Source organism: Melanostigma gelatinosum, assembly GCF_949748355.1.
Source record: "Melanostigma gelatinosum genome assembly, chromosome: 15".
NCBI lineage: Eukaryota > Metazoa > Chordata > Actinopteri > Perciformes > Zoarcidae > Melanostigma > Melanostigma gelatinosum.
In genome coordinates this window covers 5,041,993-5,068,417 of record NC_136648.1, presented here as the reverse complement: position 1 = coordinate 5,068,417, position 26,425 = coordinate 5,041,993, and the positions used below count along the sequence as shown (strand labels likewise).

The 26,425-nt window shown below is 41.8% G+C and overlaps 2 protein-coding genes and 2 pseudogenes across 5 annotated transcripts; 1 reads left to right on the top strand and 3 right to left on the bottom strand.

Annotated features, from left to right (window-relative positions):
- Positions 1–310: 310 nt before the first annotated feature.
- Positions 311–9,890, top strand: parp2 (poly (ADP-ribose) polymerase 2). The gene is made up of 18 exons (XM_079284512.1): positions 311–486; positions 952–1,161; positions 1,534–1,701; positions 1,854–1,924; positions 2,371–2,421; positions 2,668–2,764; positions 2,893–2,968; positions 3,059–3,161; positions 3,239–3,386; positions 3,630–3,768; positions 3,887–3,950; positions 4,056–4,190; positions 4,420–4,547; positions 4,667–4,766; positions 4,902–5,000; positions 5,137–5,261; positions 6,100–6,255; positions 9,747–9,890. Exons 1-18 carry the CDS (start codon positions 408–410, stop codon positions 9,760–9,762), a joined length of 1,965 nt encoding a protein of 654 aa, XP_079140638.1. The 5' UTR covers positions 311–407; the 3' UTR covers positions 9,763–9,890.
- On the bottom strand, positions 6,257–13,865 carry LOC306788840 (protein lifeguard 1-like; annotated as a pseudogene). Its single transcript, XR_013773188.1, has 6 exons — positions 13,740–13,865; positions 10,851–11,155; positions 9,728–9,916; positions 8,859–8,987; positions 8,139–8,268; positions 6,257–7,156 (listed from the first exon to the last, which is right to left on the bottom strand). The product of XR_013773188.1 is annotated as a protein lifeguard 1-like (transcript).
- A 778-nt stretch (positions 13,866–14,643) lies between these two features.
- LOC306789753 (protein lifeguard 1-like) lies at positions 14,644–17,397 on the bottom strand (annotated as a pseudogene). The gene is made up of 6 exons: positions 17,313–17,397; positions 16,930–17,220; positions 16,389–16,592; positions 15,646–15,774; positions 15,390–15,533; positions 14,644–14,778 (listed from the first exon to the last, which is right to left on the bottom strand). The product of its transcript is annotated as a protein lifeguard 1-like (transcript).
- A 1,866-nt stretch (positions 17,398–19,263) lies between these two features.
- On the bottom strand, positions 19,264–26,215 carry LOC306789608 (uncharacterized protein). 2 transcript variants are annotated; one of them, XM_079285628.1, is made up of 5 exons: positions 25,441–26,215; positions 24,071–24,166; positions 23,860–23,965; positions 22,244–22,345; positions 19,264–21,797 (listed from the first exon to the last, which is right to left on the bottom strand). In XM_079285628.1, exons 1-4 carry the CDS (start codon positions 25,970–25,972, stop codon positions 22,288–22,290), a joined length of 792 nt encoding a protein of 263 aa, XP_079141754.1. In that variant the 5' UTR covers positions 25,973–26,215; the 3' UTR covers positions 19,264–21,797; positions 22,244–22,287. The 2 variants fall into 2 exon arrangements, with proteins under 2 accessions (XP_079141754.1, XP_079141755.1); XM_079285629.1 differs by having other exon boundaries at positions 19,264–19,555.
- Between the last annotated feature and the right edge of the window lie 210 nt (positions 26,216–26,425).

Sequence of the window (26,425 nt, the reverse complement as noted above, 5' to 3'; positions counted from 1 at the left end):
CGCGGAACCTTTGGTCCTGAAGTTCTGTTCCACGTGGGGATATTTCACACAGGAGCACTCACTCTGCCATTTATTCTTCTTACTTTCTTCTAAAAATATATTTTAACTTTAGCATTGCGTGAACACAATTAAAGTTAAGGTTAATTCTGGACTATTTTTGTTATTTTGGTAACAAACGGTAACGGGTTTTTGACGAGAGTGTTGCGTAGAGCGCATGCGTCAAAGTCACGATAGGTTTTCGTTTTAACCGGGGAGTGATTCTTCTTCTTGGTTAAACGATCTTTTGCGGCACACCCCCCGGAAAGGAAACAGTGGCGGGTAAAGTTGTTCTGTCCTCCCCATCTTTGTTATCCTTTTTATTATTGCAGACATACTTACTGCTATAAGTTCATCTTCACAAACCAACCATGAGGCGCACAAGAAGTTCGACAACTAAAAGTCAGAGTGCACAAGAAACTAAAGAAGAAGAAGTCCTGTCCAAAACAGGTTGGTGCCTGTTAGCCGTTTGGAAGCTAACGTTAGCAATAAACCATATAATACATAATAATAATAATACATAATATAATGTTATAAAGTGTTGTTTTAGGGGGATGGTGATTGAACTTTGTTGTCATTTTGGAGGCTGGAGTTTGTGGTGCAGTTGAATCAGCTGATTCACTGATATGTATTTGTCCAATATACTAGAATATCAGGTCATGCCTTTCAGTCAATGCATCTCACACATACAACACATAGGTGGTAAGTAAAATGGTTAATTTATTTAATTTATTGTACTATATTGATCCCTTTAAGGGGGACATTTTTCTCTGCATTTGACCCATCCCTGTGGCAGTGGCCTGCCAATGACAGGCGCCCGGGGAGCCGGGGGTTCAGTGTATTGCTCAGGTATATATATATATATATTTGTGCTCCTATTAAAATGATGATGATGTGTGTGTGTGTGTGTGTCAGTGTGGCAGTGGAAAGGAGATGAAGGACAGTGGGAACCATACTCGGCTGCAGACTGCGCCTTGTTGGACTCGGCCGTCTCTTCAGGAAACACGTCCGTCACTCTGTCTCTGGGCTCTGGGACGAGCTACGAGTTCGACCTGAAGAAGATGCTCCAGATTAATCCCGTCACCAAGTACAAGAGGAAGATTCGCTCTCAGACTGTAAAACCAGGTATGTGAGAGTTAAGCCATATCTGTCTGGAAGGTTTTACCAGAGCATTGTTTTACTTTCCAATTGTTGTCATTTAATTCCTGTCATCCCCTGATTTTTGCTATCAATGTGTATTATTTAGTATTTAATCAATAACTTTGTCATGTTGGTTTTTCAGTGTCTTATAGTGTCCAACAAACACACTATTTCACATTTCCTAAACTGCTTTTTTACAAATTTTTCATAACTTAAAACTAAGGGAAACTCTTTATGTTGTTGTAGTAGTAGACATATTCTATGAACTTTTAAAAAAATTAAATATATTTGTATATTTAGAAATCTAAATTACTGAAGGTATTTCAAATGTTTCTTCTGTTGCCTTGTTTTTTTCAGAAAGTTTGAACGAGGCCGGTGAGCTAGACGCTCAAAATGAGAGGCCAGTTGAACTTAAAGAGGAAGAGGAGGAGACGGAGAAGCAACCTGCAGCGAAGAGGAAGAGAGCGCAGAGCAAGAGTCAGACAAAAACTGAGAAAAAACCCAAAGAAGAAATAAAAAGTGAAGGTAAAGTGGCTTTTATTGTCATATATGTAATTCCGTTAAAATGCGAAATAGGACTTTAAAGTTGCTGAGTAACTATGGAACCATCATCATGTTTATTGGTGGTGTTACCTGTACTTTCATTCATGGTTTATGTCTGATCTTTGGATGAATAGAGGTCGTGAGGACGGTGGTCATGAAGGGAAAAGCTCCGGTGGACTCTGAATGTAAAGCCAAACTGGGAAAGGTAAAGTGTCTTTTGTCCACACCAGATGTGAAACGCTTGCGGTACATGTGTGTGCACAGGTCAAGCAAACACTCAAGAGGCAGCTATTAGCTACAATAATAAAACATTACTGTTGTTATTGATGTTTACTGAAGGAGCTAATGTGCAATGTAGGATTCTCATTTATTAATTTATTAGTAATTTGTCATTTTTGCTTTTGTGATTTTATGAGTGATCTTTACTACGTATATTGTCTTTAATAAATCAGCCAAACTAACACATTCAGTTAGAGCTGCAACTATAAGTCCATTAAAGGACAATGAATCTGCAGCTATTGTCACAATTGATTTGTTCTTTCAGAAATAGAAGTTTACATGAACATTATCTTTATATTTTTCCACTTACAAGATGCAGATCAAATGCAATCACCGTGATTTATGTTAGTAACTGTTCAATTTCTCCTTCAGGCTCATGTTTACAGTGAAGGGAACGATGTTTACGACGTGATGCTCAATCAGGTAAAACATGTTATTGCACCAAAACTTGAAAAACATTCTAATCCAGATTGTTCACCGGGGTTTCCGGCACGGATGATTTTAGAATAATGTTTATTTGCGATGTGTGACTGTAATAATTCAGCCCCTCTTCTGTTTCTTGATGATGTCTGAAACGGACAAACGCTGTAAAATGTATTTCACATTTTGATTTGTGTGAAAGTGAACCGATTTTTAGGCTTCCAGCAAACGCTCTCGCTTATTTTTCAGACAAATCTTCAGTGTAACAACAACAAATACTACCTGCTCCAGCTGCTGGAAGATGACGGCTCCAAGGCCTACAGTGTGTGGTTGCGATGGGGCCGAGGTGAGTTTATGTGCCCGTGATTCTTCATGCTTGAATGTTTGTAATTACGCAGGACATTCAACACAAACCTGCAGTTTCAAACTGACTGGTTAAATATATTTTGGTGGTTTCGTTTTTGTTTTTTTTAGTGGGAAAAGTGGGTCAGAGCAGTCTGACAGCCTGTGGTGGAGACCTGCTGAAAGCCAAAGATTTCTTCAAGAAAAAGTGAGATTGTGCCGTTTAAAGAATATTTTACGGATGTCGGACATTGATGTGAGTTTAGTAAAATTCTGAAACTTGTTTGTTTTGCAACAGGTTTTTAGAGAAGACCAAGAATGAGTGGGAACACCGAGCGAGTTTTGAGAAAGTAGCTGGAAAATATGACATGGTGTTCATGGACTACAGCGCCAACAAAAAGGCAAAAGAACCAACAACTCATTCATCTGTTCAATATCTTCTATCATTTTGTATATTGATACATTTCACTGTTTCCAGGAGGAGAACCTGACTGTGGACGCTGCACCCAAGAAGACCTCCAAGCTGGATGTGAAGATCCAGTCGCTCCTGGAGCTAATCTGTGACATCAAAGCCATGGAGGAGTGTGTGCTGGAGATGAAGTTTGACACCCGGAAAGCTCCTCTTGGTCGGTCCCTTTCTACTAATCATATGCCTAGAATTTAACTTAACTGTATACAGTACATATACCATTTTAAGACATTCAAGTTCCTACTTTTTGATCCAAAGATACATAAAATAGTCTTAATTCTAGCTCCAGTTACTTGACTATGTGAGCAGATTCCACCGGGGACAAACAAAAGTGTTTTTCAAACCTTTCATTGTTGTGTTTCACATATTTAAAATTCAGTGTTTGTCCTCCTTCCTGCAGGCAAGCTGACCACGGAGCAGATCCGTGCGGGCTACATCGCACTGAAGAAAATCGAGGATTGTTTGAAGAAGAAGAGCAACAGTCGTGAGCTGCTGGAAGCATGCAACCAGTTCTACACACGCATCCCTCACGACTTTGGGTAGAGAAACTGTGACGGAGCAGGCAGAGAGTTGCACTGATGCTGTTGAGAGATGCGATGTCTGAATGATTTCACATTGATCTCCGTGTTGACGTAACTAAAAGGTGTATTTCTGCAGGATGAAAACTCCGCCAATTATTCGTACAGAAGATGAGCTTAAGGAGAAAATTTCACTTTTGGAGGTAAAGGGGAAAAATTCTATAATAATCAACGTGGTCTGTTTATGTCTTCACTTAAGTATACTGTATTATCGATGTATATTTTTTGGTCTTATTTCCTTTCTTTAGGCTCTGAGTGAGATTCAGATAGCAGTGAAAATGGTTCAGTCCAGTGGAGACGGTGACGAACATCCTCTGGACAGACAGTACTGCTCCCTCCAGTGTCAAATGCAGCCTCTGGACTCCAGCAGCCACGAGTACACGGTCAGCGCTTTACCACTCAGAGCGATTCCAGGTCATGGTTTATCAGCCGGGGCGAACACACTGCCGTTAACTTAACGGATGCGAGATTCACGTGGTGCTTTTATTATTCAACCAAGTCGATGAAATTGTGTCGTAACAGTCGAACCAGAAAAGCCAGCACTGACGGGCTGAAAGTCGGTCAGGATTTTCAAAGCACTCTCTTGTAATCGTTCCTCTTTTCTGTGTAAAGGTGGTAGAAAAGTATCTACATTCCACTCACGCCTCCACCCATTGTGACTACACCATGTCGGTCCTTGACATCTTCTCAGTGGACAGAGAAGGGGAGAGGAACACCTTCCTCTCACAGATGCACAACAGGTAAAACACACCATTACTGGCTCTTGTTGCCTCAGATTGTCGTCCCGAATGTGAAATCTGCATCGTTGCAAAGTTCCTTTTCGTATCGACCGCTATGTGTGTGTCTGTCTGTCTACCAGGACTCTGCTGTGGCACGGTTCCCGTCTGTCTAACTGGGTCGGCATCCTCAGCCAGGGGCTCCGAGTGGCCCCACCCGAAGCCCCCGTCACTGGTTACATGGTACAGTAGGATGGATGCACAGAACATATACATGCATGTGCTGTGTGTCTCAAACAGAGCATTTTGGACTTAAATGATCTATTAACTGTTCCATATTTCTTTATTCCAGTGACAATGATTCTCCCTTTCTTCTAGTTTGGTAAAGGTATCTACTTTGCTGACATGTCATCAAAGAGCGCCAACTACTGCTTTGCCACTCAGAACAACCACGTGGGACTGCTGCTGCTGAGTGAGGTGAGTTGATTCGTGCACGTCTCACCCTATAGTTAGAACAGACACAGGGCAACAGATTTGAATGAAGGGAGACGACTCGTATTAACAATAACGACGACATGATTTGTCACATCTGTGCGTCTGCGTGTGGTTGCAGGTCGCTCTGGGAGACTGTAACGAGCTGCTGGACGCCGACTACGAGGCCAACAACCTGCCGGCTGGAAAGCACAGCACCAAGGGCCTGGGACAGACCGGACCCAACCCCAAAAACGCTGTCAATCTGTTAGTCCCGCTCATTGCACTGACACGTGTCATACAGGACAAACGCTGGTTTAAGTGTGCTTTCTGCTGCACAACACAAATCATGACAACATAGAAAGAATGCTGGTTGATGAGCACAGAGAATAATAATTATAATCGAATAAATAATAAATACTAATTAAATAATGCTCAAGAATAGAAATATGATAAAAAATATTAACAAATATTACAAGAAGTTGACCATAATGAATGTCTTTAAACACTTCTTTCTTTACCTGGGACCTACTTAATCTACGAGAATCATTTAATTTATTATATGTTCCTGTTTGTAAATGGTTAAATAAATTGGGTAACTTAAGGATGTTTTACTATCAACTTCACAAATTCATACACACACTTCAAAGTGTCCTGTTTCTGTCCTGTGCAGCCATCAGTGTGTCTTCACAACAAGGCATCCTTTAGAGTTCTACATTAAGCTCAGAGCCCAGTATCCTCTCAGTGCTTCGCGAGACTACATGAACTGTTGATTTAATCTATGCAGGACTATTTGTTTACGGTCATCGTCAAGCACTTCATAGAAATGTCTGGTGGTTTTGCTCAGAAATATGAAGTAAAACCACCAGAATGAAAGTCAAAGTACTGAATGCTGAACTCTAGTGACTCAAACACTAACGGACCGACCACATGGCAACAACTGGTTTCACTTCATCGCTGCAAGATGATTTTCATGTTGTGCTGAAACTGGTAACTGAGAGAAGAAACAAAAACACAATTTGTACTGAATGTGTCCTTAAAGAAATGCACCTTTTCATTTATATTCCCCTCTCTCTCCCTCCCTCCCTCTCCCTCTCTTTCCCAGCGATGGTGTGACGGTGCCCATGGGACCGTCGGTGAAGACGGGTGTGGGTAAAAACAGCTGTTACTCCCTCCTGTACAACGAGTTCATCGTTTACAACCCGGCCCAGACTCGCATGAGGTACCTGCTGCGGATCAAGTTCAACTACCCTTCACTGTGGTGAGACACAGTGTGGACGCACTGTGCTTTTCTCCCCACAAAGCAGCGCCGGTGTACGACTTAAATCGTTCTTCGTATACAGTTAGATTCTGGTTCTTGGGGGAGAGGATGTGAAGCCTGAACACACTTCTGTCACTGGGGGGGGGGGAGAACAGGAAGGTTTTTGTTAATATTCAATGCTGCGTCTTCTTGAGTCATAGAATGGCGTTGGACTCTGTCAATTACTTTCTGAATATTGTTCGGTTTCTTCAAATGAACTTTGGTGAAGATGGATCCATGTGAAAATCTGCTCAAAATGCTGTTCATGCTGCTTTGTCTCACATTCATCTTCATATCAACGTGAGCTGTATTTTGGTGTCTGCTTTGGTTCTGTATGAAAGACGAATGGCCTCGTGGATCTTTGTGGATTATCAGCGTCTGACTTTTAATCCCTCAACGTAACGATTTAGAAGTTCTTCATGGAGGTTTAACGTGAGCATTTCTACTGAATGATTACCGAAATGCTGTTGAATGTGCCGAAAAAACAAATGTAATGCTTTCATTTCTTTCTATAATTGTAGGGGAACATGCACCGCAAAACAACAAATACAGGACAACCATTGTTTTTGTATTGGATTTTTGTTGATATAAAAAGAGACAAACACACAGAAAATCATTTGATATTTTCAGTTAATACAGGAGTTACAGTATATACATGATTATAATAATAAAGACATTTTCATCGTGGTTACAGTTCGGAGTGTCAGTGTGTAAACGTGTTTCAGTTTCATCTCCTCCCCAGCAGGTAGAGGAAGATGAGGACTACGTCCAGGTAGATATTAAGAGCAGCGTTGATGTATTCCTCTGGATCCAGACGGAAGCTCATCATCCCCATCATCAGCTGACAGTCCACCATCAGGAACTGAGGGGAGGAAGAGTTAGGACAGGGTGAGAGAGTACCACCAGATAAATGACAGGAATTAATGACATATTTTATAATAGAAGACATGTCACAGTAGGAAACGCACAGGTGTGAATAATACAACGAATAATGGCTGAATTCCAATTAGCTTCTCCGGTTTCAGGATGAGGAAGTTTGTCGGTTGCGGTTTGTAAAGACATTCACAGTTGGCCCTTCCTCCCATCATAATATCATAATATGGGAAACAAGTTGTCTTTTCCTGGTTTTAAAGGCTTTATTCAACTAAAGTGATGTATTTTCTTGTAGTTCCATCTTTGCTATTATTTTCCTAAACCTACTCAGTCATTATATCCACATAAGTGATGATTATTTATCAATAATCTCACTGAAAATATGTTGTAAGCATCAATAGTCGACCCTAATGTCGTCTTAATATTGATATCAAGGTATTTGGATAAAAATATCGTGATTTTCCTTCAGCCCTCGTTAATGAAAGTTAACCCCAGATTCACTCTAGTTATTGAATGAGCTTCGTCTGTTTTCATTTCTCTTTACGTTTGCGTATTTTCCGGCGCTGTGTCCGCCATTTTTGTAGTTTTGCCTTGGAGGTGTGCTTATGATCGGGCACCTGATTGGATCGTTGGTTTAAAGAGGTTGCCGCCCACAAATGTGTCAAACTGAAAAGCTAAATGAAAAGAAAAGAGAAAATCCAGGCAGAGTGCTTTAGAGGGATTCTTTTTGAATGAGTCTAAACACTGTGCCTTTAAAGAAGCACCCGTAAGTGAGTGCAGGGCCTTTAATGTGTCTGATGATGAAACTTATTGCTGCTGTACACTTGTTTTTGCTCTAAAAAACAGCTGGTATTTCTGTCTGATATGATTTTGTTCCTTCAAGTGCTGTAAAAGTCCCTTTGGTACATCCCCTTGAATAGTAGTGTTAATATCATGTATATATATATATATGTATACGTTGTTATATATACCAGTGAATACAGCAGAGCACCCAGACATCCGACGTCATCAGTGACGGAGTAGAATGTGCATGAAGCCAAACATGATCATGTCCACCGTCAGATTCAGCAGAACACCGACCCGAATAGTGAAATCATAAGTCTGCAAAGAACGCAGGGACACATTAGTACATTCTGTGCTTTCATTCAGACATTCTTTGTATTCTTAATTGACCACCAGCCTGATGGCACGACCTTCAGAGTATATCACCCTTCAGTCAATCGTTTCGGTATTTTCTCCATTCATAGATTTTTGTTTTTGTGTAAAGTGTCCTTCTCTGTCTCCCAGAGCCCGATGTGACATCTTTAAAGTTCTTGCTTTGGTTGACCAGCAGTCTAAACCCAAACAGATAATAACTTTAAAATGATACGAAAAGATGAAACTAAAGAATTACAGATATTCTTTCTTTAAAACACGATCAATGGTCAGCATTAGTTGCTGATGAAGCTTTTGTCAAGCGGCTTCATCAATTCATTGACTAATCATTCATTCTGACTCTTCTGATACTTACAGCACTTGTAACATCTATCATTGGATTTTCTTTACAAGAAGCCGTTGAGGGCTATTACTTCAAAACTGGTACGCTAGGCAACAGACAGTCTGCAGATCGCTCTGTTCAAAGTAAACACAGATCACGATGTCTGCAGTAGCATTTAGAAATGCAGCTCTTTGGCTCCGCCTGGTTGTCTGACCTGTGCAGAGAATGCAATGATTGCCACCGAAATGGTCATCGTTGCTCCCAAAGTGATGACGAAATCAGTGGTGTCGTGGAAGGAGGCGATGGTTCCCACCATGTATGACACGCTCAGGGTGACCAAGACCTGTAGGCACAACATGTAATGTATTAACCATCACCCTCAGCTGAGAGGGTTTTATTTTGCTTCACTTTTAACTGCTTCAATCAGACCGATCCAGATAGTCTGCTGACGAGGCGTTTATTCAATCTCTACATGAAGGCATGATCACTATACTTGATGTGACGTCTCCTCACTAGGGAGACGGCGGCTCCATGCTCCAGCAGAAAGCTCCTGTCAAGGCATTTGTTAGCTTCACGGAGTGACAAAGCCCTGTGGGCATGCACTTCTAAACCTGGCAACGTTTGAGCCATGCTCTGCATTGTGTAATTATCTCTCACAATACAGGAAGTCCTCATTTTAAACGCCAATCTCAGCAACTTGTATGTGAACACAAGTTTAGAGGAAACTGAGGTTTCATTTGATAAAAATGGACCAGTTCCTCAGAGCCCATTGAAATGTAGAGCGGTTTAAATGACTTATCATTACGATTTAAAATATCTTTAATCTACTGGAATATATTTCCTCATGTACCTTTTTGATCAATTAGATTTAATACTAGCAGCTTGACCAAAAACATTTCACTTCTCTGTTGAGGATGTATGTTTCCTTTTGAACTACAAAGATATGCTTTCTTTTCACCTCAGGGTTAACTGTCCTTTTAGTCATTTAAATGGTTTATTGTGTATTTATAATATCAGTATCTGTGTGATATTAATTTCCCAATTAGATATTTGGGGTTCTACGCTCCTGTATTTGTAACCCACCGATCCCACGATGTTCCAGGGGTGACATCGACTGAAGGACATGGTGAGGGCCGTGGCGACCACGATGAAGATGATGATGGAGCTGAAGTAGGCCCACAGGCTGGTCCGCTCCGCCTCACCTCTGGAGAAGGTGAACACACACGCCACACTGCAGATGAACAGCAGCTGGAGAGTCAGGATGCTGAACACCTGCACAGGGAACGATGAAGAACAAGCACTTAACGCAAATACAAAGATCTGATTTTATAGGTGTATGTTTTGGGATGAAACTTAATTTATTTTGACACCCGTGATCCTTTATGGATTAAAAAGAAGATTGTACTTGACCACACATTCACGAAAATGATCATTTTATTACAAGAGACTGTTGGATTATTACACTCTCCAGCATTCACTAAGTCTGACCTCGCTCTACGGCGGCCATTGTGCTTTAATATGCTCAGCAGTGTTCAGAAAATATTGTAACTATGAATACGTCAATGTAATTATTAGTATTGCACAGATTTGGTTTAAAATCGATCTGGACAAACACATTTTTACTATTTTGCAGCTTCTTTTAACAGGTTGTAATTTGTCTACGAGTAATAAAATCAGGTAAAATGATTCATTAAATAAGTCGCGTTAGGTTGTTCGAACAAAAAAAAGAGGGAGACACGTGTCATGTAAAAGTCTCTCACCCACAATGCATTCTGTTACTTTGATCTTGAAACCAATCGCTGAACCTCTACCTGCTCGCTTAATCGATAGTTTTCACGATTTACATTGTTTGGCTCTGATTTGTGTAAAGCAGTGGTTCCCAACCCCTGAAAACAAAGCAACGTTTACACGAAGACATTTTCTACAGGTTGCATATGTCTACAAATCATTTTCCGTCTCAGATTGATTTATTTTACGAATTCTTTAGAGGCCTGAGAACGATCATTTATCCAATCATTTACAGCAAAAATCTGAGATTAGGGCAAAGTCTAGAAAAGAACAACCATTATTTTGTGTTACATATACATAATCTTTCTGCTTTGTCATCCTGTAATCCTGTTGATGATCTTGTGCCGTCCCTGAAACCTTTTTCGAGGAAAAGGAAAACATGGTGTCGGAAAACGTGTCCACAGCGAGTCGTACAAACCTTTCTGACAAACGCTCTTCTCACCGTCTTGTCATCAAAAGAAGACGAGGCTATCAGTGGAGTTGTGTCCGACGAGGCCTCTGGGCAGATGTCCCGCAAAGACTCGTACCCAGCTGTAGGCTGATAGATGCAAGTTGTCTCGATTTTGGATGCAGGGCACATTTCCGGGGCTGCAGAGTAGGGTGGAGGTGGCTGTCCTTCGTGGGAGTATAACGGTGGTGGTGGTGAGGACTCATCGTAACCGGGAGCGTCCTGTGTCTCTCTGGATGTGAGATGCTCTGCTGTATCTGACATTCTGGGGGAAGCTGTGGGTCAAACACAGCGGTTCAGTCAAACAACTTCTGTTATCTGATTGGTGGGATACATTCAGCTGAAGTGAGAAGTTCCTGTTTTACTGAACTGTACTGTATTCATTACTCATTGACTTTGGTGTCTGAGCTGAAATGAAAGGAATTGTTTGATTTGGTGAAACACTGGAAATTGTTTCATGATCATGTAGCCTACAGGGTTGCTTACTTCTGATTTTGATGGCCAAGAATGGCGTAAACTTTAGGAAGTAAAACTAGCGCTGTTGTGCCACTTCTTTCATACTCAGCAGATGTGGAAGGAAATACAAATGTGTCATGTTGTCAATCTCTAGATTTGATCCCAGATTGAAATCAGTGTGTAGCGCTGACACCCCATATAAAGGGCAGATGAGGTGGTTTTGAATCAGAAAACGTGTGATGTTGAAGAACCAGGTCGATGAGCAGGTTAGAGCAGAACAAGTGGCGTTTATTAACAACAAGTTTACTGAAACATTGTTACAAGATGGATTGACAGGAAGTGACAGAAGTTAAACTGTTTGATATAAAACGATCCGGCTTGATAATCGCAGAGTTCATGTCAAATAGTGAAATCGGGAAATGTTTTAAATCTTGATTTTGGCGGATGGGATGGGTCGAGCTGAGCAAGAAAGCTCAAATTAAAGGTGTAGTTGTTGGAGTCTCGTGCAGAGAAGATGCAAGGAGAGTTTAATGACGATGACGGACAGAGTTAGAATGAAGAGGTTTGACAAAGTAGCTGAAACGTTTAGGACTGAATCTGTCATGCATCAGTTTGATTTGGAGTTCTTGGACAACGTGTCGTACCAAATAAAAAGGTAATATGTTCCCAAACCGCTACGATGTCAGAGCTGTTGGAAGTTTCGTCTGTTAGGAGTGATTTGACCACTTGTGGCAAATGTGGGGAGACTGATTGTGAAGGAGACTGTGAGAAAGACTTTACAAAGTGAATCATGCGGCGTGGGAGGCTCACTGTCCAAAGAGAGAAGAGGAGATTGAAATATTCAGGGTTGTTTATAAGAAAAGATATGAGCACGAGGAAGTAGGTAAGGCAAGGTGTGACAAGGAGCTAGACGGAGAACAAAGAAGCATGAGGAATGTTTCTTTTGTAAGGATCTGTTTGTGGCAATGTCAACTAACCACTACTGGAGTAGAAATAAAAATCCCTTTTTAGAGATGCTGCAAGGGATTTCTGTTTGGTGGAATTTCTGGGGTTTTTAGGTTCGTGGGAAATACAAATGTTACAGAGTGGGGAATAGATGGGAAGGAGTTCATTTTGTTAAGTGGAGATTTTAGTTTAAATCCAGTGGTTGGCAGAAATGCAACATTTTGGATGAAAGCCGCCCTTTTAAAACCAAAGAAGAAGAAGCTTGTGTCATGTGTACACCTTGATTAATAACAAATAAACTGAAACACTGGATTGACACATTGACACTTAATGTTGGGGAACAAGAAGAACGTTTGTGCGGCAGAGATATCAGTGCTGTTATGTAGATCTACCTCGTTTTACAAAAACATATTTGGGTGAACTGGTAACTGTTTTTGAGCATTTAACATTTACATGTTCAGAGCTGCAGAGTTCCACAGTGAAAACAGACATATTTCTTCTTCTTCCTCTGACTAATCAACTCAAATTACTACAAATTACTACTATTAAATGAGTTTAAAAGATCATTTGTTGCAGTTAGTAAAAGGCTAAATAAACCCAGTGAGCACTAACCCGGATTTCAACGTTGATATCTGGTTGAAAAAGCGTTGAAATGGAGCCTGAACGTCTAAGACCTTTTTTCAACGTGTTTTAAACCGTCTAAATTACGGTTACAATATCAACCTGTCACAAAACACCAATCTCTTTTAAAACATTGATGGTTTGATCAGTTGTAGGTTGAAAGAGACGCGATTTTGGTTACTTTAAATGTATTTCTCCAAAATCATATTCCGCTGTCCGTTCATATGTGGTCTACACGGAGACGTTATTTCAACGCATTCAATGTCTCATATAAAACGTCGTAAATATGGAACAATATTGACTGTTTGCTGCCACAATAAGCTTCCAGGACATCGTAATTCGGTCCGTGTTTTACATTACTTTTAAATAAGACAGTTTGCTTACAGCTGTAACGCGCATGCGCAAATCCTTATACGGCACAGTCCGGAGCTTCGACTGAACCGCAGAAGAAGAACAGCAGAGAGATCGTGCAGCAGATCGTCAGGAACGGCCCTCTAAATCATAATATATTAGTATTAGCACAATGTAGAGGACGAAAAATTATAGTATTGCAAATCACGTTTAAATCTGGTCTAAGCGTGAACGTCTGTTCAACGTCTCCAAATAGTCTGCGAAAAAACTTTCACTTTTGAACGTTTACGTCAGGCATAGACGTCTTTTAAACGTCTTTTAAACCAAAAAATGCTCACTGGGAATGAGTTGTGATCTGAGTGAACACACCCGCAGCAGGATTATTCACTGTTCATATTTGTTGTCTTGTTAAAAGGATATTTGGGCTAACTTTACACACAGAACAAGTCAATAATACATAACAAAGAGTAAAGTGGTTGTTTTTACCTTTACTGATGGATTATAATTGTCGGACACCTCGCCGTGCTGTGTGAGGAGGAGACGACACAAAACACAACCTTGCATGTGATTGGTGTCGGTTATTCTCGTAACCTGTGGTTTGGTGAGTTTCACTTCCTCATGCCATGAAGTGAAGTAAAAAAAAAAAAAATCCCTGACGGAAAGTGCAAAGTTCACCATTGTTCCACTCGGTCAGATAGGGGTTGTCACTTATCCCGATCAGTACAAAATCAAAGCGGGACAACTAACGACACATTATCGAATTTGCATTTGTTAATAATTGAGCTGAAAATTTGACTGGCAGAAAGTGTAGTTGCAATATTTCCCATGAAGCCTGTAATCATTGACCCACCTGACTTTCATGAAGTCAAAATGAAAGTGAACCTGAATGGAATCTACAGAGATCCGAGATAATGTGCTCAACCCTTTTTTGTTCCTGCTGCTTTATAACACAAACGACCTAAAACCACTGTGAGCTGTCTTGTGTTCAATCATGTCTCTGCTTTGGTGCTGCGTGAAACACAAATGGCCTCGTGGATCTTTTTGATTATCAGCATCTGACTTTTAACAACACAATGTAATGATTTGGAAGTTGTTCATGCAGGTTTAACGTGAGCATTTCTACGGAATAATTACCTGAATTCCATTGAATGCGTCTCATCAATGCCAAAAAAAAAAACAGAAATTGAATGCTTTCATTTGTTTCGATAATAGTCGGGTCAAAATTCTGTACAGGTGAACATGCACCGCAAAACAACAAATACAGTACAACAATATTTCATATAGATTTTTGTTTATTGTCAGTTAACACAGGCGTTACGGTAAATAGATAATAAGGACATTGTCTTTGTAGATACAGTTCGGAGTGTCGGTGTGTAAACGTGTTTTAGTTTCATCTCCTCCCCAGCAGGTAGAGGAAGATGAGGACTACGTCCAGGTAGATATTAAGAGCAGCGTTGATGTATTCCTCTGGATCCAGACAGTAGCTAATCATCCCCATCATCAGCTGACAGTCCACCATCAGGAACTGAGGGGAGGAAGAGTTAGGAGGGTGAGAGAGTACCACCAGATAAATGACAGGAATTAATGACATATTTTATAATAGAAGACATGTCACAGTAGGAAAAGCACAGGTGTGAATAATACAAAGCCTTAGACTTGGTTGCCTTCAAAGCACCTACACACTCATTGGTCATGTTTTAAATTAAAGCAGCTCATGAGAGCCCCGGCGTGTGAGTGCAGTGCCTTTAATCATGATAAAGAAACTTATTTTGCTGCTGTGCACATGTTAAAATATAACCACGTCACAACGTTAAATGTAAAGAAAAGTACTTTCAATGAAGTGGAACTGTGTGTTTTGAGGCCACACAGAGTTTCCTTTTTCTTTCAAAAGATGTATTCATAGCTGTAGTGGCAGACATGTTCAATTAGGAACCTGCAAAACCGCTGGATTTCTATCTGAAGGCAGTAACAGCAAATGAATGGTTTCATCAGTGGTAGTACTGTTTAACCTACTGAGGTGACCAGGACAACATAACTATGTGTGTTCTTTATATGATTTTATTCCTTCTGCTGTTTAGCAAGAGAAGTGCTGTTTAGTATTATTATCGTGGTGTACATTGTTCTTTTCTCCCGTACCAGTGAATACAGCAGAGCACCCAGACAGCCATAGGCGACTTCACTGATGTAGGAGTAGTAGAAGGTGCAGAAGAACCCAAACATGATCACGTCCACAACCAGAATCAGCAGAACACCGTACCAAATAGTGAAATCATAACGAGTCTGCAAACACAGTAAATAAAAAAAAAAAAAAAGTGAAGTGGGGTAACTGAAAAATCGGACAAAATCAACACAGATCATGATGTCTGTGTCTGTATACAGGAAGCATTTTGACCTGTGCAGAGAATGCAATGATTGCGACAGAAATGGCCACGGTTGCTCCCATAGTGATGACGACAGCGGTGGTGTCGTGGAAGGAGGCGATGGTTCCCACCATGTATGACAAGCTCAGGGTGACCACAACCTGTAGGCACAAAATTCAATGTATCAATCGCCTCCAATATCTTCAGAGAAAGTTATTTTTTGCTTTATAGATAGTTTCACGTTTAACTGCTTCAAACTGAAACGGGTCCAGAGTGTTTATATCTTTAAATTATCAAAGTTTTTTTCAGATCCTAATGAAAAACTTGTGCAGACATGCACGCCCACCTAACCCTTGCAGTGTTCGTGCCGTGGTCTGCATCGTGTATTTAACGTTCAGAGCCTGTCCTCATTTCAAATGCCAACAAAATCTCAACCGCTTTGGAGGAAACTGAGGTTTTCATTTGGAAACAATAAAAAATGTGCCAGTTTCTCAGAGAGTTAAGAGAAGTATAAAAGTTGAGAAAAACCAAGAAGTGAATAAAAGATTTGCCAAAATGTTTTATCATTACTACTTTAATGTCTTTAACGTACTAGAATATATTTTCTAATCTCCCTTTTTTAGTTATTAGATGTATAACTTTTACTTCTACTTTATTAAGCCACATATAGTCCTTTTGGTCTATTATTTAAATGTCTTTGTTGTATCTATACCGAGTGAAATACATTTTCCCCATTCGATATTTGGGGTTTTTCGCTCTTGTATTCGTAACCCACCAATCCCACGATGTTCCGGGGGTGACGTCGACTGAAGGACTTGCAGCAGCTTGAGGGCCGTGGCGACCACGATGAAGATGAAGATGAAGATGGAGCTGAGGTAGGCCCCCAGGTTGGTCTGCACCGCCCCTTTGACCACGCTGGAGAAGGTGAACACACACACCACACTGAAGGTGAACAGCAGCTGCAGAGTCAGGATGCTGAACGAAGGAACGAAGAAGAACAAGCCGTTATAAAAACTAAATATTCTGCACAACTGATCTTAACCGTGTATTTAAACGTTTTCAGATAAAGTTTTATGACGAGCGATTGTTGGATTATTCAGCAGGCACAACATCCGACCTAGCTGTCCAGAACCTCTTGTGCTCTAACATGCTTTGCAGTGTCCAGTTTTGTGTTACAAAAACATATTTCCTCTGCGTTCTTTTCCTGTTAATCATCTTGTGCGACCCCTGAAATGTCTCTTGCAAGCTGTGGAGGATCCCGAAAACAGGTCGGGAAATATCGTGGTGTCGGAAAACGTGTCCACAGCGAGTCGTACAAACCTTTCTGACAAACGCTCTTCTCACCGTCTTGTCATCAAAAGAAGACGAGGCTATCAGTGGAGTTGTGTCCGACGAGGCCTCTGGGCAGATGTCCCGGAAAGACTCGTACCCAGCTGTAGGCTGATAGATGCAAGTTGTCTCGATTTTGGATGCAGGGCACATTCCCGGGGCTGCAGAGTAGGGTGGAGGTGGCTGTCCTTCGTGGGAGTATAACGGTGGTGAGGACTCATCGTAACCATCGTAACCAGGAGCGTCCTGTGTCTCTTTATCCGACATTCTGGAGGAAACTGTAAGTTAAACACAAATAAAAAAATCATTATATCTTGTTGTCCAAGAATGTAAACATCAGGAAGTAAAACTATGATGTCACTTCTCCTACTCCCAGTAAACATGGTGGGAAATACAAGTGTTGTGTTGTTCAGCTTTCGGAAGGTCGTGTAGTCTTGGGTTTTCCCAACAGTCATCATATCCCGCTAAAGTCCCGAGATTTCATTCAAGGTTCAATCTCCAAAAGCAGCAAGTAACAGTAAGGAGACAATCGGCCTTTTCTTCCACAGCCGACATGTAGACTTGTGCTAATAGGAAAAGCACAGATGTTTCTAACAATATTAACGATGGCTTTGGTTTGTTCATGTCCTAGTCAGCGGTGGATGAACTCAGATCCTTTTACTTCACTAAAAATAGAAATGCCTAAAATACTCTTTTACAATTTAAAATGTTACATAAGTCAAATAACTTATTCAACTGACAATATAAAACTGAATTCACTCAAATTAATAGAAAATAAATTAGCTCCAAACATTTAAATCAATAAAAGCCATTGATGCACCGGCTTCCTTTTTATTCCAGACAGCTAAAACAGTCAGTTCCCCCAAAACCACACAAAGCAAATGTACCAACAGTCGATAGCTTTGAAGTGTTTGGGGGTTCTAGGTTTTAAGAGGAGACTGCATGAGTATCAGTATACGCATGCATATAGAATAGTTGGGGTAAACAGCAATATATATTTTTTGTGATGAGGAAGAGACCCTTTAAAGGGTTATCATCTAACCGAATGTTTGACAGTACCAGTAAATACTACAAGCAAATAAAACATGCAGCAGCGTCAACAGAAGGTATTGCTTTTAACAAGTTAAGACAACATAATAGAGTAACATTAATGCTCTGCTTACCTTTTCTGCTGAATTATAGTTGTGCCCGACACCACGCAGTGCTGAGTGAGGAGGGGACGACGCTAAACGTAAACCTCGCCCGGTGATGGCCGTCATTTATCCTCCCAACCTGTGGTGTGTAGTTTCACTTCCCAACAGCACGAAGGACTCATTGCAGGAATTAAAAACTCCGCTGTTGCGTCCCAGTGAGTTGGTCAGAGGCCGTCAAAAGTGGGGTATGGACAAAATATGACTGTCCAGACTTACAATCAACGTATAGTACGAGACCTTTTCAGTTTTATAAAGCTCACATTTGCAAACTACTGCTGTATTTGTACAGTTCAATATGCAGAAGATGTCTTTATTAATGAGGGATGGAAAGAACCAATACCTGAAGATGTTCCAAGTTTGTCAATTACTAAATAAAACAAATTGCTGTTCTTTGAAACAGTTATTTAGAAAGATTTGGGAGTTCATTTAAAGCGGCAGTCCTGGTCCCTTTGCTGTGTCCACCAAAAGGGTTTTTCTCCTATCGCGAGACACTCAGTACTGAACACGGCCAGCTGGGAGCGCTGGAGAGGCGACGTGCTAAGATACGGAATATACGCGAAAGTAAGTAAAAATGTCGGCACAAGGTCGAGTACTTAAAGTACGGAGGGAGAGGATGTGGCTGAAGAGGTCTTGTGCCTGAGGAAACATCTCCAGATTCAGATACATTTTATTATCCCATAAGAGAAATATGTTTGGTCCACTGCTCCAGACAGGAGGACACCGTAAAGAGCTTAACAGAAGACCACAACAGACTTCAAATAAAACACATTTGATAACCTCTTTGTGGTTGGTTGTTTGTCCGGGGCCTCCTCCACTGTGATTGGACGGCTTGGTTTAAAAGTGGTTGTGACAAATGCAGCATTTTTACTCAAAAGTTGAAAATGTTTCAACTTCCCGCGAACAGAAAAAACCCCGCCAAAGTGCAGCGCCTGGAAACGAATATTGAGACGTTGAGTTTTCAGAATTGTGTGCATATCTCCATCTTTGAGGTTCCCACTTTAAAATTCTTATTAAAATAAATCTCTTCAGGACGAGTCTGTCCTGTTTTAGGTCTCACTGAACGGGACGAACAACCAGAAAAAACCCTCCATTGACACTTAAAAACACAAAACAGACGTTCACAAAACATCTCTCACACAGATTTATTGTAAAAAATACATATAAAAACAATTTCTGAGACATACAAAAGATTGGAGCTTTAGAAACAGTATATTGAACAGACAAAGACCAAGCCATTTGTTTGAATTGCATTACATATTTACAATTTAATAAATAAAATTCAATTTGTTTTTATACCAGAGTAAAGGCAGATTGTCCATATCTTGGGAGGTGCAGATACTGCTGTGGTGACTCTTTGAAAAACATTCTCATCGAATACATCGACTTCAAAAGCACAGGGCGGACGGGGGGGATCAGTGCCCTGCAATTCAAAACAAAGGATTTCGGGACATTTATACAAAACAGCGTCCGTGGTTGGAGAGGAGCTAGTTTACACACAGAGCGGTAAGTTAGCATTGGTAATGATTGAGGTATTGCACCACACAGCTTGGAGGGTAAGAAAGTAAAAAGAGAGTAATGTGGGGTTTTAGATAGTCTCGTCTTTATCGACAACCCAACCACCACACACACACACACACACACACACACACACACACACACACACACGCACACAACCCTCCCAGCCAAAGTATACAACATCATAACTTATCACCACAACAAATGTAACAGCTAATCATCTCCGCACTCTCTCACACAATGCCCCCAAATTCACAGACAGACTTTTGGCATTATATTTTTTTTACTCTCGAATACAAAAGAAACACATGCACAGGGCTGCCCTCTAGTGGCCAGAGACATCATAGCACCTCAGACTGCACAACACCAGAGAGAGAGAGAGAGAGAGAGAGAGAGAGAGAGGCTGGGGTGACCAAACTAGCCAGTGGGAAACCTGTGCACCGGACTGACCCCTAAACTGATCCATACCACTTGTGAGCGCATAGATTTAAAACGCACGGAGAAGACGGCAAAAGCAATCAATTCATGTTTTTGCCCTTTCCCCTTCTGTGAACGAGTCTGTTGAGCAACCGTACTGCTGGGCCTCATTTCAGCCCTAAAAACACGACGGATACCTGCTCGCACAAGAACCCCTTCACCGGGCAAAGGCAATCAACACACACACACAAAAGGCAAAGGGAAAGCCATTGAACACATTCAGCTATGATCTTTATGTGAGGATATAATGTCTAAAAATCCTATTTATGTTTTTAAAAAGGGGGAAAGCGGTGGGGGCTGGTTATGTAATAATTAAAACATCAGCTGTCCATTGCCTCCAGTGTTGGGGAGAGAGGCAGATGCCACATGGTGTAAACATGCCCCACAAATATATCCCTCAACCCGTCCGTCCCTTTATCCCTCCTCAATCTGGCATTTATCAAACCAGATGGCAAAAACTGTCTCTGGGGATCTGGCCCAAAAATCTCTACTGCACCCCGAGAGAGTGTTTAAGGATGAGGAGGGAGAAGGGGAGACATGGGAAAAAAAACCCTCCCCCACCCAAAATAACCTCCATTCAAAGTATAACGGGACCGCTGCGTACCAATGCCACGTGTAGCAGGATGTGTGCCAGCGTAACTGCACTTAAAAACGAGCATTAAAAATTAAAAAAGGGTAACCCGCTTGACCAAGCAGACGTCAGGGCAATCTACAGTAAACACACACAAAGTCACACTTTCCTGAATACACAGTCACACTTAGGACAATTGCTGTCCCTGGTCATTTCAACACACACACAACTTGCGCACGCACAACCGTCTCCCAGACTTTATGTGAAAAAATAAAACAAAATCAGACTTGAAGGACAAAAGTGCTCAAACTGGTGCCAACACCATCGCTACTATGACCCGATAAAATACCTACAACCGCCCTAAACACTCAGCAAGTAGCAGCACATTAAACTCAGCGCCAACTAACCAGCTACCAAAAAAACAAAACAATTAGCCCCCAAACTTCCCCTGAAATGTTTACATGTAATAGAAAAAATAAAACACCGAGCAACGGCAGCCCCCAGTCACCAAAAACAAGCCCTCAACCTCCAGCTGGTTCAAAATAAAGCAATGTGGTTACAGTTCATGCTTTCGGTACGAGGTTGGTTCATTTTGGGGTTCGCCGAGGAAAGAAAACATTCATCAAATGCCTGACACGGAACAATACTCTTTCTGCAAAATACTTCAGAAATGACCAATCCCGTTACACTACACAGGAGAGGATGCAGTCACAGTTAACTTTTTGTTTTTTGAGTTTATCTCCGAGTTCCATCGTTCTGGGATGAAAATGTTCTATGAAAAAATGATATATGTATATATATTATATTTATATGTTCCACAGATTCCGAAACATAGAAAGGAAATCGTCTCCACTTGTGTTCCAACGAGAGTCTCCACCAGAGATTTTATTGTCGTTTGGCTTGAAATGGTCTAGACCAGGTTCAAAATGGACCGATCCAAACGGGGGGAGCGTCGGGGGCGTCGCTAACCGGAGCTGCTTCTTAGGATCGCTTGTTGCCCGCTCAAAAATATAGGTTTGTGTCTGAGAGGGACAGCAGGCTTTTATTTGTTCAGTTACACATTTTTAATTGGGACCTTATTGGGATTCAGTGTAGTCTCCTGTAAGGGCGGAAAAGGACAGAGCGGACATCAGACAAAGTCACGCATACTGTAATGATTGTATTACATTAGAGTCTGCAACAGGGCTACGCTGAACTCAATGTCACATTAGTCATATTTTTCAGTAAAATGCATCATATGATGTGGCAAATGCATGCAAAATAGTTCAACGAATGTCTGTTCTACTGTTATGCAGCACATAAAACATAACATACGAAAACTGGCACAAAATGTGTGGATGTTTGTACTTATTCAGGTTCTTGTGTTCAGACATTTTACATTTAAGAAGCTTCTTTTGTTACATGAAACAAAAATGGTTGTGTTCTCTCAAAGTAAGTCATCTTAAAAAACGGAGCATTTAAATGAAGATATTCTATATCGTGAGTATTGAGGAATCGGTTAACTGGACGTCCCGGTCATTTCGTGAGCCTCACGGTCTTCCATACCTGAGTCGGGTTGGTCACTGTGCAGAATACATGTGACCCACGAGTCAATCGAAGGGATGTTCAGGGCAGCAGGGTTTCACCTTGGACCAGGAATCAATGCAGCTACAGGGAGAAAGAACAGGAAAGACCAGGTGGGGACGCAAAACATTACATTTTCTGGGCAGTTAAATGCAACGAGACCAGAGTGAAGCTGCAAGACGTGTAGTGAGCTCACTAATATAGAGCTGGAACAAAAGAGTCGATGGACAGACAACTTAATCTGCAGCTATTTTGATCTCCCCATTAAACGTTTAAATACATTTTCAAGGAAAAACTCCAAATATTTATAGTTGTAGCTTTTAAAATCGTGACAATTTTCTCCATTTTCTCTCCTTTGTGTGATCATTAAAAAGGAGTCGCTTTGGGTTTTAAACTGTTAGTCGAACAAAACAAGGAATTTGTAGATATTACCTCAATCTTTGATATTTCGAAGCCATTTTTTCACCTTTTATAGACCAAATCATTTATAAACTTATCGTGAAATTTGTCAAATAAGTGTAGTGTTGCTCCTTGCAATAACATGATTTCGTTAGAAATAACTTTCCTTGTGTAAAGGGTGTGAACATTCTAAAATAAAAAATAAAAATATTCTTCTTCCAAATCTCAGTTGCTCTACTGGCTGGACCAGAATTTGATTACACAGCCAAACAGCCACACCTACAAACTGTGGCACAAAACTGACAGTTTATATAATCTATGACCAAAACAAAAAGATGGTCACGTGTGTGTTTTATCTGAGGTCAATGTTCAGTTTCTTCTCTCTGCTAGTTATCCATCACGGTTCAGCATCCGACTGCTTGAACACAACATTGGGAAACAAAATAGCAGGCGGGACCTTCCCTACGACGGAACACCTAATCTTTCGAAATGTTCAAGCCTCAACAAGTCGGATCTCATTCTGTGCTGAAATTATGGGGACACCAATGACTCCTCGAAAGTTGGGGAACATTACAGCATGCTTTGAAAAGGCAAATCACTGCGGCAGTAAACATGCACCACTGGTAGCTCCTTAACAACTTCATGGTCACTTCTTTTAACGAGGCGTTTCAAAGCGCTTACAGAAGTCTTCGCGTAAATCTGTGAGAGCGTCTCATTAAAATGTAATCATGACGCCGTCATCATCACAGTTGTGAAAGCTCTATTGCGCAAATATTCACATAATGTACTTGTTAAATAAACGGTTAGGAGGACAGACGCACACAAATTGCTTGTCTTTATCTCATGTTCAATAATAATGATTCTTACCTCAGCTTCGGCTGATGACGTATTGTGTGACAGGACAATGGGTCTCGAACAATCAGAAATGTGCAGTGATGCGTGCACCAGTACAGAACAACCTTAACTTCCTTATTTTTGAAAACCCTTACCCCATATATAGATATAGATAGATACACACACATTTGTTTTTTTATTTTCTGCTGAACCGACTGTGACTCAAAACCATGACACGATCCAAACGGTGTGTTGTGTGATTGGTTGCACCTTTGCTAATTTGCATGAAACACTCTCCTCTTTACATTTGTACACGTCTGCATTTTATTTTAATGCAAATACACCAACTGATCTTTTTTTTTTACCTCTTATGGTAGACGCAGAGGCAAGCCAACCTAGCGATGGTCTCTCCCTGTACCAGATCCTCCAGACAGATGGAGCACTCTCCGCTGTCTTTACTGAGCACATCCGCTGTACACACACACACACACACACACACACAGCAACCATGAGTTTTTCCAGCCTTTAAAAAAAACACACACACACACCGGGCCATTTCTGTGGTAGGACACTTACTGTTGTACGGTAGTGGAGGAGACGTGAGGCAGCTCAACAGGTGATCCTCGATCCGACCCCCCGGGAAGGGCTTCGAGCAGAAAGGACAGCGGATATCTGAGCGACAAAAGCACCGAGATCAACACGCTGTGTCACAGAGACACATAAATGTTAGATGATGTGCCCATCACATAGCGCACAACGTGCTATGTTTGGACATCTGGATTACACAGGCTGACTAAAAAGCGCAGGAGGGCAGGCTGAAACACAATCAGTGGTTGTTATATCGGAGATAGTGCGAATGACGTGACCGTAAGTGACCCAAAATAGTTTGTAAACTTTATTTGACTGTATGCACTATGCTCTGCAGAGACTAGGGCTGGAGGAATGGCCGCCACTAGAGCCGTGAGTGGATGGGGCAGACACTGAGCCTTGCTGCCCTACATTCCCCTCCTCCATCTATCAGCTGCTGCCAACAGTGAGCGGGCATGTGAAGTTGTGACCCATTTCCCTACTCTTGCTAGAGGGCTGGCCTGGGAAACCCACCACACGCTTGTGTTTTGGCTCATAATGTCACGTTCGCCACCTTCTCTGTCGCCTATTGTCTACTGCAGACCAAGTGTGCCTTTTCACTTCCTCCTGCAAACCCAAGTTCCCGTTTTAATGCACTTAAAAACAACAAGGCGGTGGGTTACTTAATGTTTTCAACTTGCACGCTGCCCTGTGATGTGAAAGTGCTTGTATGTCACCACTTCCAGTTTTACTCCACAGCTCTGCGTCATACAATAGGGTCTCTGATGGTTCTCGTCAGTATGCAAGCACGGGAAAAGAGATTATCTGTTCAGGAATGTAAATCCATTTTAATTTCAGACTGGGACGAGTGAGGGCTGCACTGTGGGAGATATTTTTGATGCAAAATTCACAGTGTTACATGAGACTAAACGTCTGCGTTTGTGTAATATTTAAACAGTCATATTCAAAGTCTGTTCTGGAGTGATGAGTTTAACTTCCTCTCATTTTGTCTCTTGTAAAGTTGACAATTAATACTCTAAGTTACCACTTACTTAACCATCATATCCATTGTACTATTATCTTTCTCTGAACACAAGTCACCTCATGTCTTCAGTTAAATATCTGTGTTCTTCTGGAAGCAATCAACCCACATTCCGTCACATATTGAGTAATTTAAAGTGATGTAAGCTGTTATTGCCAAACTCTGACACCATCCAAGAATTCAGTGTAATCCATGTATGTGAGCTGTCTTGAAATACAAAAACCGGGTAAAATACAAAACATCAGCTGCTGATGGAAACGTGTTATTTATTCAGCACAATAAATACAAATTGCATGTATATAAAATACTACTGCACAGTGTACATGTGATGACTTACTGCCATGGCGGTTGTTAACACGGTAAAGGCCGATCCAAGCCTCTGACACCGGCCGCTGGTGTGTGCCTCGGACCCGGGCGGATCTTGCGCCCACGCTGCGGCCGGAAGAGTGCCGATTCCCGGGCAGCCGCTCGGAAAAAGTGCGGTGGGGCGTGCGGCCTCCTGTCTCCTCTCCGGACGGATGCTCCGCTACCGCGGTAGGCTCCGGGCTTAGAGTCCCGTCCTCCTCGGGTTTCCCCTCGCTGCTGTTGTTGTCATCCACAGGTGACGCTTGGCCGATGCTGGAGGGGATGCTGTGAAGGTCAGCGGGGCTGCCGTCGGAGCTCGCCGCATGCTGCCCCAGGTCCGAGTCGCTGCCTTCCTCCGATCGGCTCCGGTTGGCCTCCGTGTCCTCGAAGCTGCCCGAGAAGTCCACCATGAGACTGGTGGGCCTGGTGCAGCGGGGTCGCCGGTACGAGTCCCGCTTTGTGCCATCTTTTCCGAAAGCGGGGGGCACCGGCTCTTCCTGCAGACGACTTGCTCTCGTCCCCATCTCTCTAAACCAGCTAACTGTGCTAATTCAGCTGGGCTAGCCGAGCTGCTTCCTCAAAGCGAACCACCACAGAACAAGAGAGGAGGAGGGGGGTCGAGTTAACCTCGAAACGACCCTTAAACTGTCAAATATTCGTCTGGGAACTTTTAAATAACGAAAACTGTCTGGTAACCGAGCTCAGCGAACACGATATATGTCATCCGACGGTCCGTCTCTCGCCTCAGTTTGTCCTTACGATCCTCATTTTCCTTTCTTTCTCTTTTTTTTTGACGTGCCTGTTGGTCGCTGCTGCAGCGGAAATAGAGCGCTTTCGCTTCCTCCTTTTGAGCCGCACACACACAGTTACGGTAGTGTCACCATGTCACCCGAGCAGTTTGTAATCCAAACATAAAAAAAAAACGTTTCCATGTTTGTGTTGAAATTGTTGTGTTTCTATTATAATCACCGTTTTTT